The sequence below is a fragment of the Gadus chalcogrammus genome, chromosome 9 (genome assembly GCF_026213295.1).
Source record: "Gadus chalcogrammus isolate NIFS_2021 chromosome 9, NIFS_Gcha_1.0, whole genome shotgun sequence".
NCBI lineage: Eukaryota > Metazoa > Chordata > Actinopteri > Gadiformes > Gadidae > Gadus > Gadus chalcogrammus.
The window spans coordinates 1,609,289-1,636,507 of record NC_079420.1 but is presented as its reverse complement, the minus strand read 5'-3'; the positions used below and the strand labels follow the sequence as shown (position 1 = coordinate 1,636,507).

General features: G+C 49.2%; 3 protein-coding genes across 5 annotated transcripts in view; 1 reads left to right on the top strand and 2 right to left on the bottom strand.

The window, feature by feature from the left end:
- Positions 1 to 6,209: 6,209 nt before the first annotated feature.
- si:ch1073-390k14.1 (deoxyribodipyrimidine photo-lyase) lies at positions 6,210 to 14,756 on the top strand. Its single transcript, XM_056598691.1, has 9 exons — positions 6,210 to 6,594; positions 6,957 to 7,662; positions 8,050 to 8,346; positions 9,031 to 9,203; positions 9,572 to 9,656; positions 10,541 to 10,773; positions 11,202 to 11,396; positions 12,545 to 12,770; positions 13,225 to 14,756. Exons 1-9 carry the CDS (start codon positions 6,358 to 6,360, stop codon positions 13,731 to 13,733), a joined length of 2,661 nt encoding a protein of 886 aa, XP_056454666.1. The 5' UTR covers positions 6,210 to 6,357; the 3' UTR covers positions 13,734 to 14,756.
- LOC130388787 (glycine cleavage system H protein, mitochondrial-like) lies at positions 14,167 to 16,809 on the bottom strand. Its single transcript, XM_056598311.1, has 5 exons — positions 16,608 to 16,809; positions 16,313 to 16,395; positions 16,002 to 16,065; positions 15,426 to 15,557; positions 14,167 to 14,915 (listed from the first exon to the last, which is right to left on the bottom strand). Exons 1-5 carry the CDS (start codon positions 16,756 to 16,758, stop codon positions 14,818 to 14,820), a joined length of 528 nt encoding a protein of 175 aa, XP_056454286.1. The 5' UTR covers positions 16,759 to 16,809; the 3' UTR covers positions 14,167 to 14,817.
- An 83-nt stretch (positions 16,810 to 16,892) lies between these two features.
- fam107b (family with sequence similarity 107 member B) overlaps positions 16,893 to 27,219 on the bottom strand; it is a 17,729-nt gene continuing 7,402 nt past the window's right edge. For 2 of the 3 annotated variants that reach the window (XM_056598314.1, XM_056598313.1), the window contains exons 2-4: positions 22,378 to 22,552; positions 18,678 to 18,834; positions 16,893 to 18,574 (exon numbers count right to left, since the gene is read on the bottom strand). In XM_056598314.1, the coding sequence (XP_056454289.1) occupies positions 18,455 to 18,574; positions 18,678 to 18,834; positions 22,378 to 22,505 (405 nt within the window). In that variant the 5' untranslated portion in view covers positions 22,506 to 22,552 and the 3' untranslated portion in view covers positions 16,893 to 18,454. Of the gene's footprint in view, positions 18,575 to 18,677; positions 18,835 to 22,377; positions 22,553 to 23,086; positions 25,346 to 27,219 lie in introns of those variants that run through there. The other variant, XM_056598312.1, reaches the window with a different exon arrangement.

The window sequence follows — 27,219 nt, the reverse complement described above, 5'->3', positions numbered from 1 at the left end:
CACATTTGCATAATTGAACCCGGGCTTAATTAAGATCCCTCTGGTGTCTGGCTGTCTCGGATGCAAGACAGACGGGGGCGGGGGAGGAAGGGGGTGGGGGGGAGGGGGGGGTGTGTCTCCAGCGCTCCTCAGCTTATCCGCACGCGTCCAAATAGAAGGCACAATTAAGGGGAGGGAGGGGGTGTGTGGCGGGTAGCCGCGTTGACGAGCGATTAAATCGCTAATTTTGATCGGCTGTTGGAATTAGTGTGTGGCTGTTAATTAGTCGCAGATGAGATGCCCAGACAGTTGCCCGCCCCTGATGCCTGCCGCCCCCCTACGCACTCCGGAACCCCCCCCCCGCCCCCCCGCTGTCAGAAGGGAAACAGGCGCCCGCTCCAAACAGGAGACCGTGATGCCAACACAAGCCCCTCCCCTTTAACAGCAGGCAGCACTCTGACGGGGTATCCCTTTAAGAACATCCCAGGTGAAGGTGTGTGTGTGTGTGTGTGTGTGTGCGTGAGGGGCGGACGAAAAACCGGATTTCCCATCCATCATCAGCATCGTCGTCTCCGCACAACCCTTCGATGTCCTCAGACAGGAAGCACCCGCGCACGTTCTGCCCCCTCCTCCTGTCCCGTGTTGTTTGTTTTCCCGTTTCCGCCGCCGTCGCAAAGCGGTACGATCCCCCGGGGGCGCGGCTGAGGTGCTCCTCTCGAGGCGCGCGGTACAAGTGGGCACCCAGGGCAGGTGGGCACCCAGGGCAGGTGGGCACCCACACCGACAAATCCTGGGCGTCCCGTCTCCCGTAGCCTCCGTGACAGCTCCCTCCGCGGCTTCCCCCCGTCCTCCACTTCCTGCGGCGGCGGTGACTAAGCACTTCCTCAGCATCTGTTGGTAGCTAGCATCGTGCCTGTTACTCTGCCCTTGGCACCGTGCCACCCCCCCCCCCCCCCCCCCCCTGAGGGACTCCTATTACCAGGAGGAACAACACAGACATCCAAGGAATCTCCTGTTCACCGTATGGAGGTTCGCGTCGTCGTCGTTTTTTTTGTCAAATCGTTGGCAAAACGCCACCGTTCTCCGCGCGCCCTCGACGGCAATTACACCTCGCAAACAAACAAAATGCCACCACAGAATCGCTGGCACCCGTCGGCCCCCTTGGCACGCCGTCCCCGGGCTTTGTCCGATGCCAACGAAACGGCGATTAGCCACAAATCCTCCCGAGGTGCGCGCCCTGGTCCCGGGCGGCGGCTCGCGCCTCCGCGCGGCGCTTTGTCTGGCTGCTGGCTCGCCTGGCGTCGGGGCGGGGGGGCTGGCACGGCGCCCGCCAGCTGGCACCCATGATGGGGTAACATGGAAGGCGCTGGGGGGCAGGGGGGGGGGGTCCAAACAAACAGCCGCTCTCCTCCCGCTTGATGAACGGCCGCCGCCGCCGCCGCCGCCGCGTCCCGATGCCGTCGGCTGTGATCGTTGTTTAAATAAATCCTGGAGCTCCGCGGTCCCCGTGTGGCATGGCGCCGCCCCCCGCCGCCTCCCGCTCCGTCTCCATCGTCCCTCGCCGCCTTCGGTCCGACTCCTCTTCTGGTCCTCCTCCGCCGCCGTGGACCCCCCCCCCCCCCCCACCCAGGCTCCGGTGCCTCTCCCTGGCGCCGTCGCCTGCTGGAGCCCGCTGGAGCCGCGTGTGGCACCGGGGTGGCACGGGGCTGGCGTTTGGCGGGGCGTGTGTGTGGCGGCGTGTGCTGCCTCCTCCGGTCTCCTCCTCCCCCTCGCCCCCCCGTGCCCATGCCCGCCCCCGCTCCCGCCCTGACTGGATGGCACCGTGCCAACCTGCCACAGCCATCCTTCTTATTCGCAGATCAGCCTTCCGTCGCCCGCCTGCCCCCCCCCCCCCCCCCCCCCCCCCCCCCCCACACACACACTCCCATCCACCGCTTCATCTGTCTACCCCGCTCGCCCTTCTCTCTCTCTCTCTCTCTCTCTCTCTCGCTTATTAGCACATCTCGGTCGTTCACTTTGGGTTACGTTTGTGTACACACGTTTCGCTCTAATGCGGGGGGACGTTTTTCTTCGGGGCGGTGTGTACGCGGCGGTGGTCTTTTGGGTGCGTGTGCGGACCAGCACCGCTGGCGGCGGGCGGGGGGGCTGTCATCGGGGAGACGGTGAGCACCTGAAGGAGCGCTGTGTGTGCGATTCAACTATAGTTAATTAATGAGGCTCCGCAGTTACTCCACAGAGAGAGAGAGAGAGAGAGAGAGAGAGAGAGAGAGAGAGAGAGAGAGAGAGAGAGACAGAGAGAGAGAGAGACAGAGAGAGAGAGAGAGAGAGAGAGAGAGAGAGAGAGAGAGAGAGAGAGAGAGAGAGAGAGAGAGAGAGAGAGAGCGAGCGAGAGCGAGAGAGAGAGAGAGACAGAGAGAGAGAGAGAGAGAGAGAGAGAGAGAGAGGAGATGGACCTGGAGTTTGGAGAGATCTTCCATTGTGCTTTAATCAACCATTACCGCCCCCCCCCCCCCCCCCCCCCCCCCCTCCACGGGGCCCTTGACTCCACATCTGCAGCAGCAGCAGTCTCAGACGCAGGTCTGTACGCTCAGGTACAGCCATTTGGTTAATGTGCTCCTCCATAAACACAAAATGCAGTGGACACCGTCTCGCTCACCCCACTTAATGAGATTACCAAGTGCTGCTTTTTTTTTTTCCTTCGTCGTCTTCTCTACATTTTTTTTTTTTAATCAAACAAAAGCTGCCAGTGGTGATGGAGCTATTAAGCAAACACTCTCATTAGTACACAACATATAATGAATATGTAAATGGCGTGTGTAATTTATGCATGGGGAGAAGGGGGGGGGGGACCTGTTCTCTTTTCACTCCTCCATTGAATTCCCTCTATTTATATCTCTTGTTCCTTAAACCCTCTCTCTCTTACACTGTTTTACCCCCTTTGCGCGATACCTCCCACACCCACTGAATGAAACCACAGGGGGGTTTTCTTTGGTCGTATTTTGACCTTTTATTTCATGTCTGCCCCATTTTACAGTTCTTGTCTGTGCTTTTAACCGTTCTCTCCAATGGACTCCCCCAACGCTGTCCCTCGCTGCCTCCCTGCCTCCCTCTCTCTCTCTCTCTTTGATTTCTTCCATTTTTAGTGGTCGCTCAACCTAAAAAGCTTTTGCTGCGCTGGTGTACTAAACCCACAAAGGAGTGTTTGAACAAGGTCTTTCTTCCATAAATATAATCTACCGTCCACACACATTGCTGCGCACCCTGTGTGTGTCTGTGTGTGTTCGGCGTGCGTTTGTGTGCGTAAGTGTGTGTATACGGTTGTTTCTGTGTGTGCGCGTGTGAATGTATCTATGTATGTGTATGCATGTGTGTGTGTGTGTGCGTATATGGGTGTTTCTGTGTATGTGTGTCTATGTATGTGTGTGTATGTGTTTGTTTGTAAGTATGGGCGTGCGTGTGTGTGTGTGGATGTCTATGCGTACGTGTCCATTTGTATTTATGTGTGTGTGTGTGTGTGTGTGTGTGTGTGTGTGTGTGTGATTCCCTTTGTCTGTCTGTGGTGCTGATCCTACAGAGGGGTACATTTAGAGCGCGCTGCTAGACGGTGAGCAGCCGTCCTCCTGTCTAGGATAAACACCTATAATACTCTGGCTCCCCTGGCAATCACCATAGCAACAAACCACGACCACCACGTGAGGTGCATAGTAAGATGTAGCCCCGTAATACAAACAACGACTGGCTGGGGGACGGGGGGGTGAAAGCGTGCGACATTGAATCGGAATCTGTGATTTCAGACCGATTCAGTTTAATCTATCAATAGCATCTAATCGCACAAATAGACACTAGAACATACTCTCTCTCCGTGTGTGTGTGTGTGTGTGTGTGTGTGTGTGTCCCTCTCCCGCTCTGTCTCTCTGTCTCCGGACTAAACAGGTGCTGATGAGCCACAGTCAATGATTGTAATGAGCTATCGATCACCGTGGGAAAACCGAGAGGAACGGAGAGGGCTGGAGAGAGAGAGGGGGGCAGAGGGAGCCAGAGGACGGACACCCACACAGACACACACATCCACACACACACAGACACACACACCCACATAGACACACACACCCACACACACACACACACACCCACATACACACCCACACACACACACCCACACAGACACACACACACACACTGGTCAAGGAATGCATTACAAAACGGCCGGCCACTGAAGACAACAGCTCAATATTTGCCTCATTCAGCTCGGCTCATTCTGTAACATCGGGGCCGATGCTGAATGTGAGGGGAGGCCCCCCCTCCGGTTCGACCCCACCGCCCCCCCGGGGCCGGCCCGTGGAGCTCAGCCCCGAGGGGGTTCGGTGGCAAGCCTTGACAGCGACCTCAAACCCCGCTGCGGGATGACCGTGCAGCCATGGCGGCCGTGAGGGAGTCGCGGCTCTCAGTGACAACGTCTTTATTTCCTCTCCTCTCCTCCCGGCTGCAGCGAGCCCGGAGGAGCAGGCAGACAGCTTTAGGGAGGGGGAGGTGCACGTGTGGGTGTATATGAGTGTGTGTGTGTGTGTGTGTGTGTGTGTGTGTGTGTGTGTGTGTGTGTCGGCTGGCGTTACAGATAATGAAATGCAGCAGGGAACAAAGAGCTGGGGGCCCCTATTCTCTGGGAAGGAGCTTCCTTTTCATTGGCGTCGTAACACTATGATTCCTCCTATATCTTCTTTCTTCTTTCTGGTTTTTCCGTGTGTCTTTTCCGTGTTTCGCTGCACGCGTGTGCGTTGGCGTGCGTTACATTTTGTTTGTGCTAGATGGAGGTGGTTGTTTTGCACACACTCCCCCCCCCCCCCCCCCACCTCTTCTGTTGGTATTCTGCATGGCAGATCCCCCTAATGTAATAACTCTGTCTGCATGTCTAATTTACAGCAGGAGCCAGTAAATAGCCTGTGGTTAATTACAGTACGTGTGTGTGTGGTTGAATATATGTGTGTGTTTGTGTGTGTGTGAATATGTGTGGGTGTGTTTATGCAAGCGTGTGTACGTGTGTCTGTGTATGTCTGTGTGTGTGTGTGTGCGTGTCTGTGTGTGTGTGTCCGCGCAAGTGTGTGAGCATATGCCGTGTCTATATGTGCGTGGGCGTGTCAGAATGATTTATGAGTTGCAAATAGCTATAGCAGCGCCCCGTTTCTTCCCACTTAGTTTTTAATCTGTCTTTCCATTAATTTTGCTCGAGATGTTATTATGTTTTTTTTTTTTTCATAACGCCGTGCACGAGGGTCGCCGTATCAGCGCACGTGCACGGTAATGAGACATGGCCGTGGCTGTGGTGGGGTTTTCTGGACAAACAAACACACAGCCCTGACCACCTGAGCTGCAGCCTGCCTGCCTGCGATGTCGCTGCAACCTGCCGTCCTGTACTCCCTCCATTTTCCCTTTTTCTCTCCCTCCCCGCGTGGCTTTGCCTCACTCACACCCTTCATTGAGAGCCACGTTGAACACCGATCTTTATTGACAGTACACGGTAGAACATGGAAACAGCAGGTCAATCCATTTAGCCCAAGGGCCGATACACCAATTCACCAATTTGTCAGCGTTAGTTTGAGAGAGAAAAGCAGCTAATCTCTCCTCTCTGCTCTCTATTGATCACACACTTAGACTCCACTTCTCTGTCTAAACACTATTGATTCCCTCTCTCTCCCTCTCCCTCTCTCTCACTCTACCTCTCTCTTTCTCCATCCTCCATTCTGCCCGCGTACCACAGCTATCGTCACATCATGACTTATATACAACACTTACTTTTCAGACAACATTATAAAGATTACCGTCAACTGTATTTTGTAATTCCCTGTTGAGGTAAAATTATTAGAATAGATTTTTCCCTTTGTGGGATGCTAGGATGATTACTATCCACTCTACAAGAGGCTTATGAGTAGAAGTGTGCCTAGGACCGACGATCTTGTCACATACCATTATTTGTTCCAAGTTGTATGCAAATCCTCCAAAAAGTAAATTATGTTTAAATCCTTTGATGAGTCATTAGTAAACCGCTGTTAAAAATGATAAATGTATTTCTGAAAACGTGCTTAACGTGCAAAACGACATAATTCCTATCATCATAAGGAATACATTCAAAGAAAAATCACTGTAGCTGCAATTCCTTTCTTCCCATCTTGATGGGACTTGTGCTCCATCTACTGGCGCCGAGGAGGTATTACAATTCCCGAGTCATGGCTGGTTATTACAAAACATTCACTCGTGGCTTGTGTAACCCGCTTTCTCAGCTGTTTGGTAACCAGCAAAAATTCCTGACTTAAGTGGGCACAAGTCAGACCGTAACATTAGGTTCGTGGCATTGTTCTAAATGAACAGTTCATTCATTACGAGATGAACGTTAAACGGACGATAGCCGGAGCGGCCGATAACATTGCCTCTTTAAGTAACACGTTACAACAACTGGTGTTGGGTGGAGAGGATCCAGGAGGGTTCTTCGGTATTTGTGTATCTGCCATGGGACACAGCGAAACCCTGTCGGTCTTTCCATCCCTCATTCAACCTTTGGCTTCTGTGGACCCCTCTCAACACTCCACGCTCATCGCCATTTATGTGGAATACTTCTCAAAAGTAAGGGACTACTACTACGGTATTCAGCTGCCTGCGTGCGTGTTTGCATGTCACAGACCCGAGTTTTTCTCTCCCCGTTACAAGTTGTATTATAAATTGCTCCTATTGCGTCAATCGACCCTAATATGCAAATGTCTATTTGTGGTTATGCGCGTGCGCGCATCATCCGTCTACAGCACAGTAAAAAATGTAATTCAAAAATGTTATGCAAATGAGTAATGTATATTGGAGTGTGTTCATAATGTATGTACACAGGTGTGTGCACGTTTTACATATTTGACTAATCTTTAGTTCTGTATTTCCTATAATATTGACAAGGTTTTCTATGGGATTTGTTTGTCTTGTGTGTTGTTGACCAACAGGATGAAGAAGATGAGCTAGAAGTTGCTCTGGCGCTCTCCCTACTTGACGTCGAGCCCCAGCAGAAGCCCGCCTGCAGACCGGAGTCCAGACCGCCCGTCTGGCAGGGAGGGTACCCAGCTAAGGTTGGGGGTTCGATTCCGGGAGGTGCCACCAAGTCTAAGACCACAACCCTCTCTGGACTCAGCTACGCACAATCAGCTACAGGTGGGAGAGGACGCAGGCCCAGCGAGAACATACCGAGGACGGGCTCCGGGGTCCCGTCTAGTACCCCACCCACACACCCCTCCAGAGACCGTGCCCCCCTCCCCACAGACACACACTCGACCACGTCGCAGACAACTAGACACAAACACGTCCCCGGTCTTCCTGCCTCTCCCAGCCTCCACCAGAGTGACCGGCGGCAGGACCGTGTTAACGACCCATTGGACACGGAGGGGACCTGCCCTGACCAATCGCAGAAGCCCAAGCGCTCGAAAAACCGGCGTCAGCGCGGAAAGGGGTGTGGCCAGCGTGCGGTGGTGGGGCTGCCTCACTCACCTTCGGCCACGCCTCCTGTGCTGTTGTGGCTCCGCCGGGACCTCAGGCTCCACGACAACCCCGCTCTGATTGGCTCGCTGCAGGCGGGCGCGCCGGTCGTCCCCGTCTTCATATGGAGCCCCGAGGAGGAGGAGGGGCCGGGGGTAACCATGGCAACCGGAGGGGCATGTGAGTTCCGATAAAGTGCAATAATAATACTTAATTAGTAATTAGAAGCATGTGTTGAGTAATGATTATGTAGAACTTGGTCGGTGGCGGGGAATAACCGTCTGTCAAGTTGTACCACCAGGCGTGAGTGTGATTAGGTTTGAAAATGTGCAGCTTCTGACATCACTGGTGGGCGTGTCCACCCAGATGTGTGACGGATAGATGAGCAACGTTTGCTACGGTCCACTGGGTAGACTGGTAGACGGATCTATCAGCACACATCTAGGTGGACACGCCCACCTGTGATGTCGGCTTGTAGCGGCTAACCACACTCACACCTGGTGGTTTAATGTCTCCCCTTTAACGTTGAGAATGTGAGTAACCGTCTGATTCCCTCTCACCTCCCAGGTCGGTACTGGCTCCACCAGGCCCTGGCGTGTCTCCAGGGGGCTCTGGAGCGTCTGGGCAGTCACCTGGTGCTCCTGAAGGCCGACCCGGGCTCCTCTCTGGGGGCGCTCCTGGGCCTGGTGGAGGAGACGGGGGCGCGCACGGTGCTGGCCACGGCGCTGTACGAGCCCTGGCTGAGGGAGCGGGACCAGCGGGTGGAGGCCGGGCTGCGGAGGGCCGGCGTGGCGTGGCGGATGGTGCACTCCTACTGCCTCCGGGACCCGTACTCCGTCAGCACCCAGGGGGTGGGGCTGAGAGGTGAGCCCAGCTGGGGGTAGAGGGAGCAGTCAGTATCGATGAGGTTCTGTACGGGTCACGAGCTCAGCTCAGTGGGGATCAACTCCTGCCGTCAGCCCAGCGTGGGTCGATCTGAACATCTGGCAGGTGGTACAAATTCAGGGTTACACAGGAAAACAATCGCTTGGCAAGCAGATGTCGCTACTTGCTACAGTAGCGACATTGCTACAGGGGATTTCTTATCTTGCTGATAGCACCATGCATCACCCATTGATAGTAGGTTTAAACCCAGTCGCAAGCTACGGTCAATGTGATCAGGGTCTGGATTAAAACCTGTGGATAGATCTGGCAGGTTATACAAATTCGAGGGTAACCTATTAAAACGATTGCTTGGCAAGCAGATCTTTCAACTCTGGCAGGTAAAAGGTACATTTTGGATGCTGATCGAGGTTACTGCAGGGGATTTCTTTATCTGTTCACCTACTCAATGTTGGTGATAGCATCTTGCATCCGGTGCATCCTGGTGGAGGAGTTGATCCAGACCGATGATGTGGATAGGGGGAGTGGCAGCAGCTGCCCACTGCTCCGGGTGTGCCGGTGTGCCGGTGTGTGTGTGTGTGTGTGTGTGTGTGAGGGGACGATGAGGGATAGCTGAACCTGTGTACATCCAGGCTTGGCCTCCACTGAGCGTCCCTCTGTGCTCAGGCCTCGGCTCGGTGTCCCACTTCATCAGCTGCTGTGAGCAGAACCCGGGCCCCGCGTTGGGCCCCAGCCTCGACCCGCCCGTTTCCATGCCGACCCCATCCCAGTGGCCCCCGGGGGACCCCCTCGATGCGCTCGGCCTGGCGCGCATGCCACGCAGGAAGGACGGCACCGTGGTCAGTCACCACGGCGACGTTGGCACCAACACTCACCATATAATAAATAAAGAAACCAATAATTTATAATAGTTTATTTAGACTTGTCAATATAGGTCATCGTGTGCAGATTGTGTTATTGGAGTGGTGCTATGGAACATCATACTTGCTCCTTCACAATTTTACCTTTCTTTTCCCTCTCTATGATTTCATAATTGTATATATTTTGTTATCTGTTCTATTTTCTTCTTTATCCTGTTCTTGTTAAATGTGGACCCCAGGAGGAGTAGCTGTTGCCCGGTGTGACGGCTGATGGGGATCCTAATAAACTAAACTGAACCCCTTGTATTGCCATAAGACTAATACGTGGGGTTTATGTTCGTGTGCAGATTGACTGGGCGGCCAACATCCGCGCCTCGTGGGACTTCAGCGAGCAGGGGGCTCACGCACGTTTAGAGGCCTTTCTGCAAGATGGTGAGATGTTTACTTCTTTAATACTATTGTTGCTTTCCCACAGAAAGTTCATAAGGGGATGATTGATCAGTAAAGGGCTGATTATGGCTCCACGTTCACGCAATGCAATGACCACGCAGTTGTTCGCCGCAGTCGTGAACCTTTATGGTTCTGCGTCGGGTTTAATAAGCAGACCAATGGTCAGAAGGTTAATATTTTTTGGGAGGCGCACGTCAGGCCCGTTGTGTGAACGTGGGACCATAATCAGCGCTTAAGTTTACAAGAAAAAGGGTTTTGACCTGCGTGCCATCGTAGGCCTTGGATGTGTAAACATTGTTCATGTTACCTAATTGGGCTTCGGTGTTTCCATGGCAGTTTGAAACCTGGTAACAATCGGCATTCCTGTGGGAAATTAAATGCACTTGGCGTGTAGGAAGTCTGGTTATGGCGGTGGTCAGGGTGTTACCGCGTTTCCTGTGTGCACGTTAACGAATTGAGTGAGAGGGAATTAACAACAAAACCCACAGAACACACAGACACCAAACTATGACTGGTCTGAGCAGTTCCAAAGGGGCACGATGGGGATGCCATGAATTAACAAAGACCACGAGGTCTAGCAAAAACAATTTAATTAAATAAGTCTGTTTTAAAACAGTATATAAACCTAAGAATTTTGAGACGACCAAAGATGTTGACTCTTCAGCTCCAAATTGGAGAACCCCTGCGTTCAGACCTCATTAATAACAGCTACTACCCCGTACCCCCAATGAGGTGATGGTAAACAGGGGGGGGTAATCCAAAAAATTAAAGGGAGATATCCACTTGGACCGCACCACAACGTGCAAACAAACACAGGGTTTTCAGGCACATTAATTTCCCGCACCTAAAGAGAGTTGCTTCCCTAGGTGTGTACCGGTACGAGAAAGAGTCCGGACGGGCCGATTCCCCCAACACCAGTTGTCTGTCTCCCTACCTCCACTGGGGGCAGATCAGTCCACGCTGGTTATTATGGGATGCCAAAAGTGCACGGTGCAGACCCCAAAAGTTCCAGCGCAAACTGGCCTGGAGGGACCTGGCGTACTGGCAGCTGTCCCTGTTCCCCGCCCTTCCCTGGGAGTCTCTGCGCCCGGCGTACAAGGTAGGGCCTGGCTGGGGGGGGGGTGCACTGGAGGTCTGTCACTACAAGGTAGGGCCTGGCTGGGGGAGACGACTGGAGGTCTGTCACTACGAGGTAGGGCCTGGCTGGGGGAGACGCACTGGAGGTCTGTCACTGGCTGGGGGGGAGGCACTGGAGGTCTGTCACTACCCGCCTGTATGTGTTGTACAGATTATCAATCATACAAGCGCCTTCTATTTTGTATTGTTCTCGTTTCTAAAATGAATGTATAGGTATATATATTGTTGAAGTTATAATCAATAGTATCTTTATTCTTATTCGTTTCCTTTTTTGTCTTATTATGCTGTCATTACGCCCCAAGAATTCCCCGGCCTTTATAAAGCGATCTCGTACTGACGTGTAGTTCTCAGGTTGACCACCAGGGCGTGCTCCTTGGCCTCTCCCCACAGGCTCTCCGGTGGAGCAGTGACCGGGGCCACCTGAAGGCGTGGCAGCGGGGCCGGACAGGCTACCCCCTGGTGGACGCCGCCATGAGGCAGCTGTGGCTGACCGGCTGGGTCAACAACTACATGAGACACGTGGTCGCGTCCTTCCTCATAGCTTACCTGCATCTGCCCTGGCAAGAGGGGTACCTCTGGTTCCAGGTAGGGGGCGCTCACACACACACACACACACACACACACACACACACACACACACACACACACACACACACACACACACACACACACACACACACACACACACACACACACACACACACACACACACACACACACACACACACACACACACACACCCCCTTCTCAAACTCGGATACGTTTATCTAGCCGTTTGGTTTATGTTGACTATGTTCGAATTGAGGCACTTATTCTCTCTGCCCTTTTGTAGTGAACATTGTACACAATTCAACTATATTTAAATGTTGGACAATAATTATGCGCCATAAATCCATGGCCGGGCCACGTATCGGTCGCATAAACAAGCCGACTCATGTTAGGTCACAGTGTGACAGCTCATTTGCATAAAGAACCATAAATAAATGAGTGTGCAGAGCCATCTTTATTGGATGAATGCAATAGCACTGAAAAACACGATGCATCATGGTATAGAGGGTTGAGTTAAGTATGCAGTAGGTCTTTACAACGCATAATGTTTATTAAGTAGCGCACTGTGTGGGAAAACCAGATTGCTACAGTCAGACACGTCAGACAAAACTGCAAGATGTTGACTCGTTGATGGAATAGAGAGCACTGAGTGCGGGCCTGGGAAAGCCTTTGAAGTAGGGATGCACCGAAATGAAAATTCTTGGCCGAAACCGAATACACTGAAACAGTTGGCAGAAGGCCGAAACCGAATACCGAATGTGTCTTTTAATGTTTTTCATTCATTTTGCTTTAATTTTCACCATTGCATAAATCAAACAATTAAATGTCCTTTATAAACTTTTTTGTCTTGCTTTTCTTTAAAAAAAATCTATTACCAATTTGATACAAAGTATTTATTTAATACTGAACGTTTTCTAACATTCCAGCAGACATTACAGCAAGAATTTAAGAACAATGTACCTTTAAATAAATGAGTAATTCTTTTTTTTTTTTTATAAATAAATAAAAATGTTTGGTGTATTATGTTCAGCCTTTTTACTCCTTCGGCCGAAACCGAAAATTATGTTTTGGGCCATTTTCGGCCGAATATGTTCGGTGGCCGAATATTCGGTGCATCCCTACTTTGAAGCTGTAACTGTGACCGAGGTCGAGCAGACCAATCACGTGTCTCGATGCGTGTGCAGGACACTCTGTTGGACGCCGACGTGGCGATCGATGCCATGATGTGGCAGAACGGGGGCATGTGCGGCCTGGACCACTGGAACTTCGTGATGCACCCGGTCGACGCAGCCCTGACCTGTGACCCCTGTGGCAGTTACGTCAGGAAATGGTGTCCTGAACTTGCAGCGCTGCCCGATGACCTCATCCACAAACCCTGGAGATGCCCCGCCTCCATACTGCGGCGTGCAGGTCGGGCACGCCCCCGCCCCCCCCCGATAGTTACAAACCAACCGGATTGGTTTGCTTTGACCAGTGGGACGCTCCATTATTATGATTATTTTGGTCAATATTGAAATCACGATTATTCAAACGATTATTTTTGAGGTAGAAAACATGATGTATTGATTCAGCATGTCTCTCCCAAATACACTTTGTAACTGAGAACTTTGAAATTTCGCCTTAAAAAAAACAACACAATATGGTCAAATAGAAAATGTTCAAATCTAAACGAGTGTACAGATATGTATCCAGCTGTTCTATAAACCATTGAATGAAAAAAATATATATATTGAATTTTGATTTGTTTAAACTAGTTTTGTGACCGTTTGACACTACAGTCTTGATCAATCTCCGATTAACGGCCCAGCCCTAGTGCGACGCTTACATATCCCTGCTTCATGTGTGCTTTGTTTTCCCTACACAGGTGTTGCTTTTGGACACACCTACCCCGAGCCCATCGTCACAGACCTGGAGGCGCGGAGGGGCCAGTCCCTGCAGGACGTGGCGCAGGTACGGAGCACGTTGAGCGAGTACGTGGACGAGCGTAGCGGCTGTGACCTGGTACCGCTGCCCCCCCGCCTGGTCGCCGAGGCCCTGGGCTCAGCGGGGGGCGACCAGCTCAGGACCGGCGGGAAGCAGTTCCTCCTGCCCGTCATCACCCGCATGGAGTTCAAGCACCGACGGGGCGACCCCGGCGAGGACGCCGCCGCCAACCCCTACGACGCCGTGCTGAAGGGCTACGTGAGCCGCAAGCGCGACGAGACCGTGGCCTTCCTCAACCAGCGGGACTTCTCCGCCAGCGTGATGAACGAGGGGGCGCAGCGGAGGGAGAGGCTGGACAGCGATATGCGGATCCTAGAGGGACTCCCCCGAGCTCCCCCCGGCCGGGGAAGAGCCAGGCCAACCCCCGCGGCCAAGGGCCAATCCTCGTAGAGCCAGGCGCCGCGGGTGACTCCGGGGTGACTCCGGGGTGACTCCGGGGTGACTCCGGGGAGATAGGAGGCAGCCTACTGTAGAGGCTAGGGTGCTCGTCTCCCAGCCCAACGGGTACCGGGTTCGGCTCCCCAACCCCTTGCGGTAGGCCTCTGAGCTGGACAGCTTCTCCTTAACGAGTATGACTTCACAGGTCACTTTGAGAAGAGACTGCCGCATGACTGAAGTTCAATAATATATCCACCAGGCAGTTGATGGATGGGATCAAAGTAGGGAGTTGAACAGATTGGCCATTCTCTTGCCATTGGGCCTGAAACCAATGCATACATTTTTCTCCATGTCCTCATCTTACTTTAAAATAGACTTGGCTTTAAAATGATGTCATCTGAACCAGGGTGAAGATAATTGGTGCAGTAAAAATTATCCATCGACAGAATGATTTGATGAATTGTGTATTTATTCATGTTTTCACTCATTCATCTGAAAAATCTTGGATATCTATTTACGTGCCATGGACCGTAATCCAAAACAGATTGATCTGTGCTGAGTTGCGGCAGTGGACACATAATGTGCACACAACTGTTATTCTTGATCTTGGTTATCTGGCGATGGCAGACCACTTCATAACATTGATAGAGATCATAGAGAAAACAAAATATTCCAATGTTTTGTTTTTATTCAACCTTCTACCCAACATGTCCGTTACCAACAAGGTCTTCGTTACATCAGTGCTTATACTTCATGGTAAGGCCCAACAGGGCTTCACCCCTACAGGGGTAATTCAGTCTTCAACGTACTTGAAATGCTTAAGTAACGAAAAGACTAGAAAACTCTTCAGGTTGTTTGAAATCACGGGGCCAATAAACACTACGTCATCCCCGTTTACGCAATTGATTGGTCAATAAAAGGTGGACGGGGTGATTGGAAGATCTGTCAATAATACTGTATCCAAGATCATTTTACTTATAACCGTTCCAGTGTAGAACGGTAGACGCTTGGCCATGGGTATACGTGCATGACCCCTCCCAATCCGGTGGTACAGAGAAAAGGGTGGTGTGTGGGGACCGGTCGGGGAAGCTTGAGATCAATCCTCGATGGAGCGGATGTACCTCTCGTACGCCTTCTCGTCCATGAGAGCCTCCAGCTCAGCGGGGTTATCGATGGACATCTTCATCAGCCAACCTGCAGGGAGATCACAACAACAAAGTTGTACTGCTGGCTAAGCTTTCACGTTGGCTCTGGTGTAAGGTGGTGGTGTAAAGTGATGAGAAATATATGAACTGTACATGACAGTTACTTATAACATTTATTTATAAGGATAAACATTTATTTATAAGGATTTTAAAGGTGGTTTCACAAACATTCATGGGAAAGCTGGGACAAAAAGTATGTGAAGCTGAACTAGTATTTTTTTATGATAAAAAGTTATACAACTTTTTTTTATGTGCTTGTGTGATCTACTGTAAGAATAAATGTTCCTGCTTTTTTACAGAAGTGTAAAGCTGAATTCCAACTTAAGTTATTGTCTTGATGCAACTTCTTTAAATCAAAAGTCACATTTTGTAAAGCACAGAATTGTGGAAGTAGAGGTTTTAATGGTTCTGTGTCCTAAAAGATCAGAGACTTTAATACTTTACCACAAATTATACTTTGCCCTGTGTTGTTCAGGCAAGTGAAAGTGCCTTCTCTTACCATCTGTGTAGCAGGACTTGTTGACCAGTCCGGGCTTATCAGCCAGCAGAGTGTTTATCTCCACAACCTCTCCGGTGAGAGGAGAGTACAGCTCACTGGCAGCTTTCACACTCTCAAGGGCACCAAACTCATCTGAGGAAAGGGAGAAAGTGGTTACAAACTGCATGTCTTAAGTTTGGACGTTAGGTAACATTACCATGTGTATACTAATCTGTCAACAATTAAGCCCTCCCATGCGAGGAAGTGCCGTTATACTGGATATCAGCACGGCTGTGGTTCTGTCGTAGTTACAAGTCGATGAAATGCCTCTTGTACAATCAATATTACTAGGTCGGAACTAACTGTTGAACTGTAACTAAAACAATATCACACATCAAAACATTGCATTGGGTTACAAAGCATGATCAATTACGACGTTGTCCACTTTACATAAGTGGAAATTTGAGAATGACGCCACTCATGAAATTAACATTTGACATCAAAAATTGTTTACAATGTTGCTAGGAGATCGATAACATGTCATATAAGTACAACTTGTATTAAATTATCAATCGACCTCTATTGACTTCTTCCCACCTTGTTGAGCCAGCTTGGCGCCGACTTCGGGTAGTCCACAGTAAACCACATCTCCGAGAGCTTCCTAAAAATGCAACAACATAGTCATCATCTCCTGTGTGTGTGTGTGTGTGTGTGTGTGTGTGTGTGTGTGTGTGTGTGTGTGTGTGTGTGTGTGTGTGTGTGTGTGTGTGTGTGTGTGTGTGTGTGTGTGTGTGTGTGTGTGTGTGTGTGTGTGTGTGTGTGTGTGTGTGTGTGTGCGCGCGTGTGTGCGCGCGTGTGTGCGTGTGTGCGTGTGTGGTGTTGCACCGGGATGTATTGAAGAACAGTACCTGGGCAAAGTTACTGATTCCAACGGTTCCTACCCCACTCTCTTCTACTCTGATCCATTCGTGCTTGTCTGTGAATTTCAGCGCTGAGGGATAACATAACGTCAGTTTACAAAATCACATCTCGGATTTGATTTCAATGTTTATTGTTCAGACAATGTACAATGCATTTTAGAGATACCGCTCCCGGGAAATAAGTAGTCAACTATCCGTCCCGCAGCGGTGACTCCACTGTCATTCCCCTTAGCTAGTTCTGCTACATTAGTAGCTTTTTGGCAATGAGGTCCCGTTCAAATACCTGCAGAGAGCCGACTGGATGTGGCGAGAGCACGTTGAAAAGACGATATAGATGTAAGGAGTCGTGGATTGTGTTGGACCGAAGGTGCAATCGAAGGTAAGACGGATAAAAAGTTGGAAGACAGGCAGCGAAGGACCCCACGCGCAGCCATTTTCTTGGTCGCGGTGTGATGAGGAGGTCAACAACAACGTGTCGCTTCGAAGGTGTCATAGCTCCTTGCTGGGGGCGCTCGTTTTGTTGAAAAGATATGTTGTAATGGGCGGCTAGGATTTTCAGAAGATCTGAAAAAAATATGTATTACATTATTTAATAATTTAACTATTACAAAAAGATATGCAAGAACGTCAGGCAGTTTCTGTTCTGCAAACACTTACGGGGAAGACGAATTATACCTCTTTTGTGTTGTGTCTCAATATCTTCTTCATTTTTTTAAAAGTAGGCCTATGTCGCCACCGCGTGGTAGATAGAGAGAGCTTGTGGAGGGCAGTTGATCACAATGGACACAATTTAGGGTTATCGTTGCATCGTTATATGTCGCTATGTGAATGTATGCATGAACAGTTGCAAGTCCGTGTGTATGAAAAGTTGTAGGTCTCTTTGGATAATGGCGTCTGCTAAATGCCATCAAATCTATATGTAAAAGCGACGTGGTGGTCGCTCGCATAGGAATTAGCGGATACATTTTTCTCATAGGTTTTCTTATACTCACTGCCCTCCAGCGCAAGGTACCTATCCTTTCTTATTAACGACGGAGCCATCGGTCAGATGCTATACCAGGGACGTCTGGCCATTTGAATAGATGTTATTTTAACAATATATTTCATTGATCCTTTATGGAGTCTATAAAATATTTGTTTCTTAACGCACACAAAGAATAACCATGCCACACTTGTGGTTACGCTCATTCTCGCTTCAGCTAATTTAAATCAATTATTTAGTAACAATTTATTCATAGAAAAACAACAGAACACATGAAGAAGGCAACAACCTCACACCTGGGATTTCTTATATTGCTCAAAATTGCATTAGCAAAGGAAATGGCATGTTTCTGAAATGTCGAAGAGATTAAAACTAAATTCAGTTATGTGTTTTACACAAAACATTGGATGTCTTGTTCAGGGTTCACAAAAACCAAGCTGAGGAACAGACAAAGAGCGCGCTCCGTTCACCTGGGCTAAAAGCTACAAACATAAATAACACATCATTTTGGCTTTTATAATACAAAGCGTGGAGAGTCCATCCAGTGTCCGTTTTGTTTGTCATTTGATTCTTAAGATGAAAAATAAAACAATACAAATAAAACAATGTTTTAACCATAACAACACCAACATCAACAACAGAAGGTTCAGAAGAGATACTAGGGAAGAACTGGAAGCTAAAAAGGAGAACCCTGTGTGTGTAATGGATGACCAATCTCCCACCCCCATTCAACCCTCCCTTCCTTGGGATCGGTCCACACTGGATTCATGGTAACACTTTGCGACTGGCTTGTAACAGGTCATGTGTCTCTGTATTTCACTCTCCCGCCTGTAGGTGGTGGTGTTGCGTTCTGGATGGGTGGGAGACACCGATAGGTTGGTAGCCGGCAGGCAGACAGAGGGGTCTTCTTGAAAAGTCTGTAAAGTTCTGTCTCTCTCTCCCTCAACGGCTCGGAGGAAGCAAACCAGGAAGTGGTTTCACAGGCAAGAGGTCAGCTGACCATCAATGTGCAACCGACAACAAACACTCTCTCTTACACACACACACACACACACACACACACACACACACACACACACACACACACACACACACACACACACACACACACACACACACACACACACACACACACACACACACACACACTAGGTGGTCCGTTCCTCTCCGTCCGTCTCCTGCTTGGTTCTCCTCAGGTTGCTTTTCATCTTCACAAACTCGGGGGTGTTCTCCTGCTCCTCCTCGTTCTTCTGCTGATCGAGATCCAGCTAGAAGGAGGCAGACGAGGGATCAGCACCACGTTATAGCAGCGTTACAGCAGCGTTTGGCATGCGTGCGTGATAGTGTGTGTGCGTGTGCCTGTGTGTGTACCTGTTCTAGCTTCTGCTGTCTCTTCATCAGCTCTATCTCCAGGTCGCTCTTCTTCTTGTGCGCCTCGTGTTCCTCCTTCTGGGCCTTGAGGACCTGCTCCCTCTTCCTCTTCTCCAGAACCTTCTGCAGCTCTGGTTTGTTCTGCGGCGCCAGGCCCCTGTTGGGTCGCATGGAAGAATCCACAAGGTGAGTACGTTATCCCCATCCCAATGGACGCCACTGTTAGAGTACATCCTCGTCTTGATAACATAACACTAGGTGAGTACGTCACCCCATCCCAATGGGTGCCACTGTTATAGTACATCGTAGTCTTGATAACATAACAATATAACCTCACCAAGTGCAAGTAATTGTTATACACAACGATAATAAGATTAACCATTAACCAGTACATCCCTACCAAACTAAACTTTCAAGCCATATCTACTGTGAATGTTTCCCTTTTTGCATCACATGATCTTTATCTTGGGAAACGAAAAGAGGGGAAAAGATCTCTAAATATATGTCTCTATTTTATATTGCAGCACTTAAACGCAGTTGCTTTGCTTATTTGTGAATTTATATGTCCTTGATTCTTGCACTTATTTGAGGCATGGCTTCATCGTTGAATGCACTTAATGCATCTTGCTTTGGACAAAAGCGTAAATAAATGTAAGGAAATGTAAAGCAACATGAAAACAAACAGCTTGCAAGACATGTAGATCCCACTTAAGGACGCTGTGGGTACAATATGAGAGTAGGAAAAGAAAAGACAGAGCGATTGGAAAAGAGAAGGGAACGATTTCGAAAATAAACAGCATGACGACCATCCCCATGTTTAAATGCTCTATGGAAGGACCGTCCATTCCTTGGTCACCTCACTGCCGGTCACTGAAGGACACACTCAATGGTCGTGCCTTCCACCTCCTGCCCACCACGTCCTGCCCAACAACAGACTAAAAAGGTCTCCATTAAGCTCCACAAGTGAACAGAGCGTTACATAACCAGGCACGGTGTTTGTTCGCTCGCAGTGCGAGGGGGGGGGGGCTGCTGCTGCACCACTTTGTTTCCTTGAGATCCCGGCTGGTGGGCGACTGTTAACTAGCCTCGGCTGCCAAACACCCAGGGTGTTCTGGAAGCGTGAAGAATGTCGGCTCAGAATGTCCTGCCGTCCACCGGAGGGGGAGGTGGACCACAGGAACAATACAGCCCAACTAGAGATGGACTTTCCCCTTTTCCCCTCTCTCACTCCCTCGACTGGCATTATTGCATAATCTCATTCCTCACACACACAAACACACACACCAAACCTTCAGTGACTTGTTATCTAATAACCACTGCCTACATGATGTGCATCAGTGCTGATCCATAATGAACCGCCTCATGCCTCGATCCTGATAGGTTACGGGGGCTGCGACTGCGTAACACTCGGCTGTTTACTACGCCCGCACCCTGGGCATGTGTGTGTGTAGGATGGCTGATCTCACAGCACACAGAGAGAGAGAGAGAGAGAGAGAGAGAGAGAGAGAGAGAGAGAGAGAGAGAGAGAGAGAGAGAGAGAGAGAGAGAGAGAAGGAGAGAGAGAGAGAGAGAGAGAGAGAGAGAGAGAAGGAGAGAGAGAGGAGAGGGAGAGAGGAGAGAGAGGAGAGAGAGAGAGAGAGAGAGAGAGAGAGAGAGGAGAGAGAGAGAGGGAGGAGAGAGACTCATTGCGTCCTCTGCTGTTATCTATCCCTTGATTACATAACACTTTTTTCTCCCCTTCCCTTCCTTCTATCCATCCCTCCCTCCCTCCCTCCCTCCCTTTCCTCCCCCTCTGTCTTTTGTTGGCCAGCTCACCTCCATCACGGTGACTAATGTGCCTGGGAGAGAGGCATGCTCTACACCACGCAGAGCCCCGTCCAAACACAGGCACGCAGCGGAGTCCCACACAGAGCGGACACGTTATGTCCTGCAGTGTGTGCATACACTTGTGTACATCCTGTGTACGTCGTGTTTGTTGTTTCCCCCAAACACATTGTTGTCATGCGGAGCCAACGTCCCCATCTTGTCGATAAGCGAGTAAGCTCCCTGACGGACGGTGGGACGGCGGACAGATTTACTAACGCCTCTCGGTTTGACCCGATTTAAGGGAAACATCACGCCTGTGATCTAACAGCTGTTTACAGTAGACGTTATGTACGCATGTGGGTGCTTGCACATGCGCACGTGTCTATTTATAGCTCTGACACGGTACAACAGACCACTGTACAGGGAATAGAGGTTATACTGTGCAGACTTGATATTGCTGCATAAATGTTATGGCTAGGGAAGGGCTTTGCTATGTACACTGTGCATATGGAAGCTTGCCATAACAGTGCTCCTGAGGCCCTCATACAGAGTTAGATGGGGCAACTGAAACCATCTGTTTGATGGCATCGCAGTCGGATTTAACGTAGAGACAAAGCATAATCTACACTCTGACTTCTTTAAAGACGTTGGCAACCGGATGGGCTTTTGTTCTTCTAAACCAGTCCCGTCTCTTTATGACTGGGCAGGTATAACGTCAGAGCCAAGATTATATTGTCTACGCTGTAATGGCTTCCTCGAAGCACTGCCATGCAGGCAAATCCAATTAGCAAAGATCGATAAATACACGTCCTGATGCCTTCAGCGGGAAGTACTTTGATTGCCTTCTCATCAAAGACCAACGCAAGAATGTGTGTAAACTTATCAGCTTACAAGTTGATATCGAGGGGCTATAAATGTTGATGTGATTATCTGCCGCCGAGTTTCTATTAAGGAGTCATAAAAATACTAGTGATAACTAGTGACATCAGCGATACTCAATTTTCAATAAGAATGTTTCGTGGCGGGGTGGTGGTAGTGTGGAGGCCAAAGGTCACAGAATGACCGACAGACAAACCGTCAGACCGTCAGACCGGGAGAGAGAGTTGGTTCTTTTGTGTGAAAAGCGGCATTACAAAAAGAGTGTTTTTCCAGAGTGTTAGGGATTATCTTCCTCTAGCTGTCTAGACTACACTTCGTTGAGCTGCGCTACTGTTGGGGAATTTAGAAAGCACTTTGGATATTATAGGAACTACTCTGCCACGGAAGCCTTGTTTATCTGATTCCTATTCTTTTATTTTTAGAACCATGGTCGTGCCACTTTCTTTTTGTACTCGTAAATGTAAATGGACTGCATTTATACCGCGCTTTACTAACCATTGGCCAACAAAAGCACTTCACAATATTGCCTCACATTCACCATTCACGCACACATTCACAAACCGACGGCGGAGTCAGCCACGCAGGGCGACAGCCAGCTCGTCAGGAGCAGTGAGGGTGAGGTGCCTCGACACTCAGCTAGGAGGAGCCGGGGATCGAACCAGCAACCTTCAGGTTACCAGCCAGCCCGCTCTACCGCCTGATTTTATGCTCTGAGTGTCCTCACCTCAGCCTCACTTGTAAGTTGCTTTGCATAAAAGCTCAATGAATAAATATGAGCAAGTGAGGGTGAGTCAGTGAGAGTGAGTCAGTGAGAGTGAGTCAGTGAGAGTGAGTCAGTGAGAGTGAGTCAGTGAGGGTGGGTGAGTGAGTGAGCGAGCAACAAAGTGAGTGAGAGTGAGAGGGATAAGGAGGTGACATGATCACACATGATTGTGTATATGTTTGTGAAAGTCTCGGACAGACAGACAGACAGACAGACGGACGGACGGACGGACGGACTGACGGTCCCTCTGACCTCTTCTGGTTCATGAACAGCTCGCGGTGGAGGTCCTGGTGGTTGCGGGACGTCTTCACGGGGTTGATGAGCTTCTTGGGTCTGATGAGCTCGTCACAGTCACCCTCCAGGTAGTCTGGCTCCGCCATGGCACTGCTCCTCCCCGCGGACAGAGGTGGACCCGGGTCACGCCGATCTGCACGCGCGCACACACACACACACACACATCAGGACACAACCCCGGAGTCAGCCACTACCGCCTCTGGACGGAGGGATGAAGGATACAGTGAAATGCATAGCCATCTGTCTGAGGACAGAACATGAACTTCACTTCATGTTGAAAAAGTGTTGCGCGCACATACACGCACACGCACACTAAGGATTTTTACTAAAGACAGCATGTTGTCCTAGGTTTAGCAAATGGATAAAATGTTTGATTGAATTAGTTGCTTTAAATTGCACTTTACAATTTAAACCTAAAAACACCAGACAAATGAAATAAATAGCCAAGAAACAAAAATCTAGTACGCACTCAGAATAAGCCAGACTTAAACGTGTGTGCTGTAGTTAAAATAATCTTCTAGAGCACTTCACTATTTTAGTCATTCAGTCATAGTAATTAAACATCTATTTGCACACCATAGCATTTAGGGTAGGCTACAACAAATCAAAACACAAAACTCAAAGTCGGCATCAAACACGCTTCTATTGAGATTGTTGTTCAACTCACCCTGCAGATGGGGAAAGACGGGGTATCTAAACATAGTCGCCATCTCCTATGTTACTCGATAAATTGTATTGTTGATATATTTTAAATACAGTCCTGAAGATAATACGACAAGAGCTGTGTCCTGACCCAAACAAAAGTCACCAACTGAAGTTGAGCGTTCGGTTTAATCAATAAATAGGTGCGTTATCATTTAAGAGCCTACGGAATATTATACGCCCCCGAAGTATCCAACTCCCCGCCCCCCGTGAGATTCTATTCGCTAAGCTCCCTTCTCCTGATTCTGGAGGACTATTCCCTTTGTCTGGACCATACACCATGACTTTACTACCTTTTTATCACTAATTACTTAATTACTGAGATAAAAAGATGGACATTAATTCTTTAATCGAGGTTTGATATAATTGTATTAACACGGTAATTAAACAAATAAACAAAAACGGGGATTATCACAATTTAATGCGCGCTTTTTACAAAAGGATTGACTTTATTCTATCGTTTTATAGGGTCGCAATCTTTTAGCTAAATATCTAATCAAAACAATCACCGTGATGAAGAAAAACATCGCTACGCAGCGTGCTTCATATATCAAAACAAACTGGGACAATAACAGTTGCAGTTTATTCAGGACGCCACTAGAGGTCAACATGATTGTGTTCAAGAATTAGTTACATAATACAGACCCCCAGATACAGTACTTCGATATTGTCAACAACGACACGTGTCGGGAAATGTTTATCCAAAACGAATACAACACTAAAATCTTGTATTGATTTAAAGAAACGTATGTATGCCTCTGTAAAAATAAATAAATGGCTTTATGCAGGATATTTGATAAGACACCCTTTTGGATATTTGAGTGTTGATTGGCGGACAGTCTTGTAACAAAGAGGAAGGAGGCAATGAAATGAGCAGCCATGCTGTTTGCTATCCACACTTCAAACGGAGACTAACTTTTTAAGGGGAGGGTAGAGGAATTTTAAAGACAAGCAGCGTTGTGAAACTGTGAATTAGCCTCACACATCTGTGGGGATTTACTTGAAAAGCCTAAGGGCCCAGGAAGTGACATTGAGAGTTCAAAGGGATGCTCAACCACAAACTGGAGCCTTCCCTATATATGTCCATTTCATTGGCTGGTCGACATTTTTTCAATTAAGTTTCCACCATTAACAACCCAGAGCATGAAAGAAAAAAAGGAAAAGAAAAATACAGTGGCCCCATTTTCCTAATCAGAGCTATGTGCGTCTCCATGGGAACAGACTGGGACATTTAGGAATGTCCTAATATATGGATGTTCACTCATAATTTGCAAAGAGAATTCCTGGAAAGAGTGAAAAAGAGAAGACCAAAAAAGTGGGTCAAAAGAGAGAGAGTGCAAGAGAGAATCGAGTGTTTGAATGGAGCAGTGACCCTCTCCCTCTTTCCCCCTCATGACCCGCGTGTGACTGTGATCTCACATCCTGTTTGATGTCACACTTTCTCAGCGGCGCGTTCGGAAGGTCAGATGTCCAATCAGTCATCCTTAGAAAACAAACTGCAGGAAAGTGTTTAAAATGGGCTCTTCAGGAAACCCAGCATCAATCCCAACCAGAGAGGAAACCTCAACCCTTCACACAAATAAAGCAGATTTAATTAATGTGGGATGGCTGCTCTTTAAGCCACCGCTTATTTCAAGACACAAGGAGCCTGAAGAGAAGATAAGATAACTAATGCCAATGCTTAATCAATACCTGGCGTTTCTATCATCCATTTTTGACTGAAGTGGTTTTCTTGTGTTTTATTTCGAACCCCCTTTTCAAACGATCCCCAATAATTATTTCCATGTGGTAATATAAGATATTACTACATGTTTGAAGGGGGTTAAAAGTCCTTGTAGTCTCTTCTATAAATGTTCCGGAAAATGTATTGGCCGTGAGAATGAGAACAGGGATTGATATTACAGGAAATCTGCACCGGGAATTTGCCTGCTCAAGACCTATTAACAATTCTGGATCCCTGCCATCGCACAAGATGGAAATGTTCCACAACGTCGCTGCATGCGTGGATAGCGAAAATCACTAACGGAGCCCGACAGGTTATCCCAGTCATTTAGCAGGCACTCTGTGCGTAAGAGGCTCTAGAACCCACGTGGATGAGAGTGGTGCTCAGGACCGGAGGTTCCTGGTACCTGGTGACCGAAGATAAGGAAGATTATGAAGGAATAAGGGAAGTCCTGAATAATCAGATGGTGGTCATGGTTACAGAGGACGAGGACTAAGAGGAGCTAGGGGCTGGCTTCATATATCAGGCCCGGCGGGAGGGGAGGAGCTAGGGGCTGGCTTCATATATCAGGCCCGGCGGGAGGGGAGGAGCTAGGGGCTGGCTTCATATATCAGGCCCGGCGGAGGGGAGGAGCTAGGGGCTGGCTTCATATATCAGGCCCGGCGGGAGGGGAGGAGCTAGGGGCTGGCTTCATATATCAGGCCCGGCGGGAGGGGAGGAGCTAGGGGCTGGCTTCATATATCAGGCCCGGCGGGAGGGGAGGAGCTAGGGGCTGGCTTCATATATCAGGCCCGGCGGGAGGGGAGGAGCTAGGGGCTGGCTTCATATATCAGGCCCGGCGGGAGGGGAGGAGCTAGGGGCTGGCTTCATATATCAGGCCCGGCGGGAGGGGAGGAGCTAGGGGCTGGCTTCATATATCAGGCCCGGCGGGACCCAAAACAAAGAACAAGAAAACAAACACAAGCCTGACACCGCCTCACCAAGTCCCTGTGGGAGGCGGGGCCAGTCATTGGTGGCCTGTCATTGGCTCCTGAGTCTTGTGCAAGAGTGACACCCCGATGACACCCCCGGAGTCCAGCACCGGGGAGACATTACGATGTAAGAATTTTCCAGACCCACAAATCACAAACACTGGGGCCTTCCTGTTTTGGTGACGCTCGCTCCACCCCGCCAAGTCGGTCCCCTCCTCACGCTCACAGATGGGAGGGACGCACCCAGGGGGGATGGCATCATCAACGGCCCTGAAGCAACTCCCCCCCACACCCTACTTTCTCTCTCCCACTCCCTGCTGTCTCTCTTTCTGTCCCCCTAGGACTCTCTCTGCTCTCCATTTGCAACGTCAAAGCAAAAACAGTAATTAGGACGAAACGAAACACAGATGTAATAATATAATAGAACAACGTGTAATGTTGTAACGTCTGTTGCCATGACGTTGCTCAGCTTTAAACGTTGTGTACTGGTAAACCAGCTCTAGATAAGGGGAAGTGTTGCCTTCCATACAGTGGCAATACAATGTGCTTCTCAAAGGCAAGAGGATAGTAGGTGATAGGCATCAAGGAAATTAAGGCATGCACATTTGAGACTGAATCTACTAAATTCTGTTTAGTTCTGGCGGTTTTTTATCGGATTAAGCCTGCTGTGAAGAACTTTTAGATTCCCAACCGGCTGTTTCAGAAGTGCACATGAACGGTCGCTGTCGGGAACACGCGTAATTAAAAGGAGGAGGAGGAGGAAGAAGGAGCCATTTCGTTAATGGAAGACCTAAGGTGAGTGAAACTTGCACCAAAACAACACATGTTCCAGTTTCACTCACCTTTTGGTCTTCCATTAACGAAGTGGCAATTCTGAAAGTCAGAACTATTTTTTTTTTCTTATGTGTGGCCCTAATCCTCTTCCGTACGTTATAACCAGGAGAGTGAACGTGCTTTTATTAACACACGGATTGAGGTGGGGTCTTAAGTGACAGCTGCGGTGGGACAGGGGGGAGGAGCTTAGAGCAGAGGAGGCGGGCCTTCTGGTAACAATGAGCTCATGCGGCCCCGTATATCACTACATTTTTACATGCCCCTCGATAAAATCCCATCAATCTTTCAGAAGTCGGTCACACACACACACACACACACACACACACACACACACACACACACACCTATACCAACAAGGTTTGCATGATGTTCCATTTGCCCCAGTAAGGCCTAGCATGTGCATTAGCAGATGACTTTCAAAGCTCACGGCTATAGGAACAGGTCGAGTATAAACCATTCGTGATTTGTATAAAGGCTTCACATCATTAGAAAACCTCTGTAGCGGATGTGGCGTCCACTTCAGCATTTATCTTGGATCCTCGATCACATCAACAGTGCGTTATGATAAAG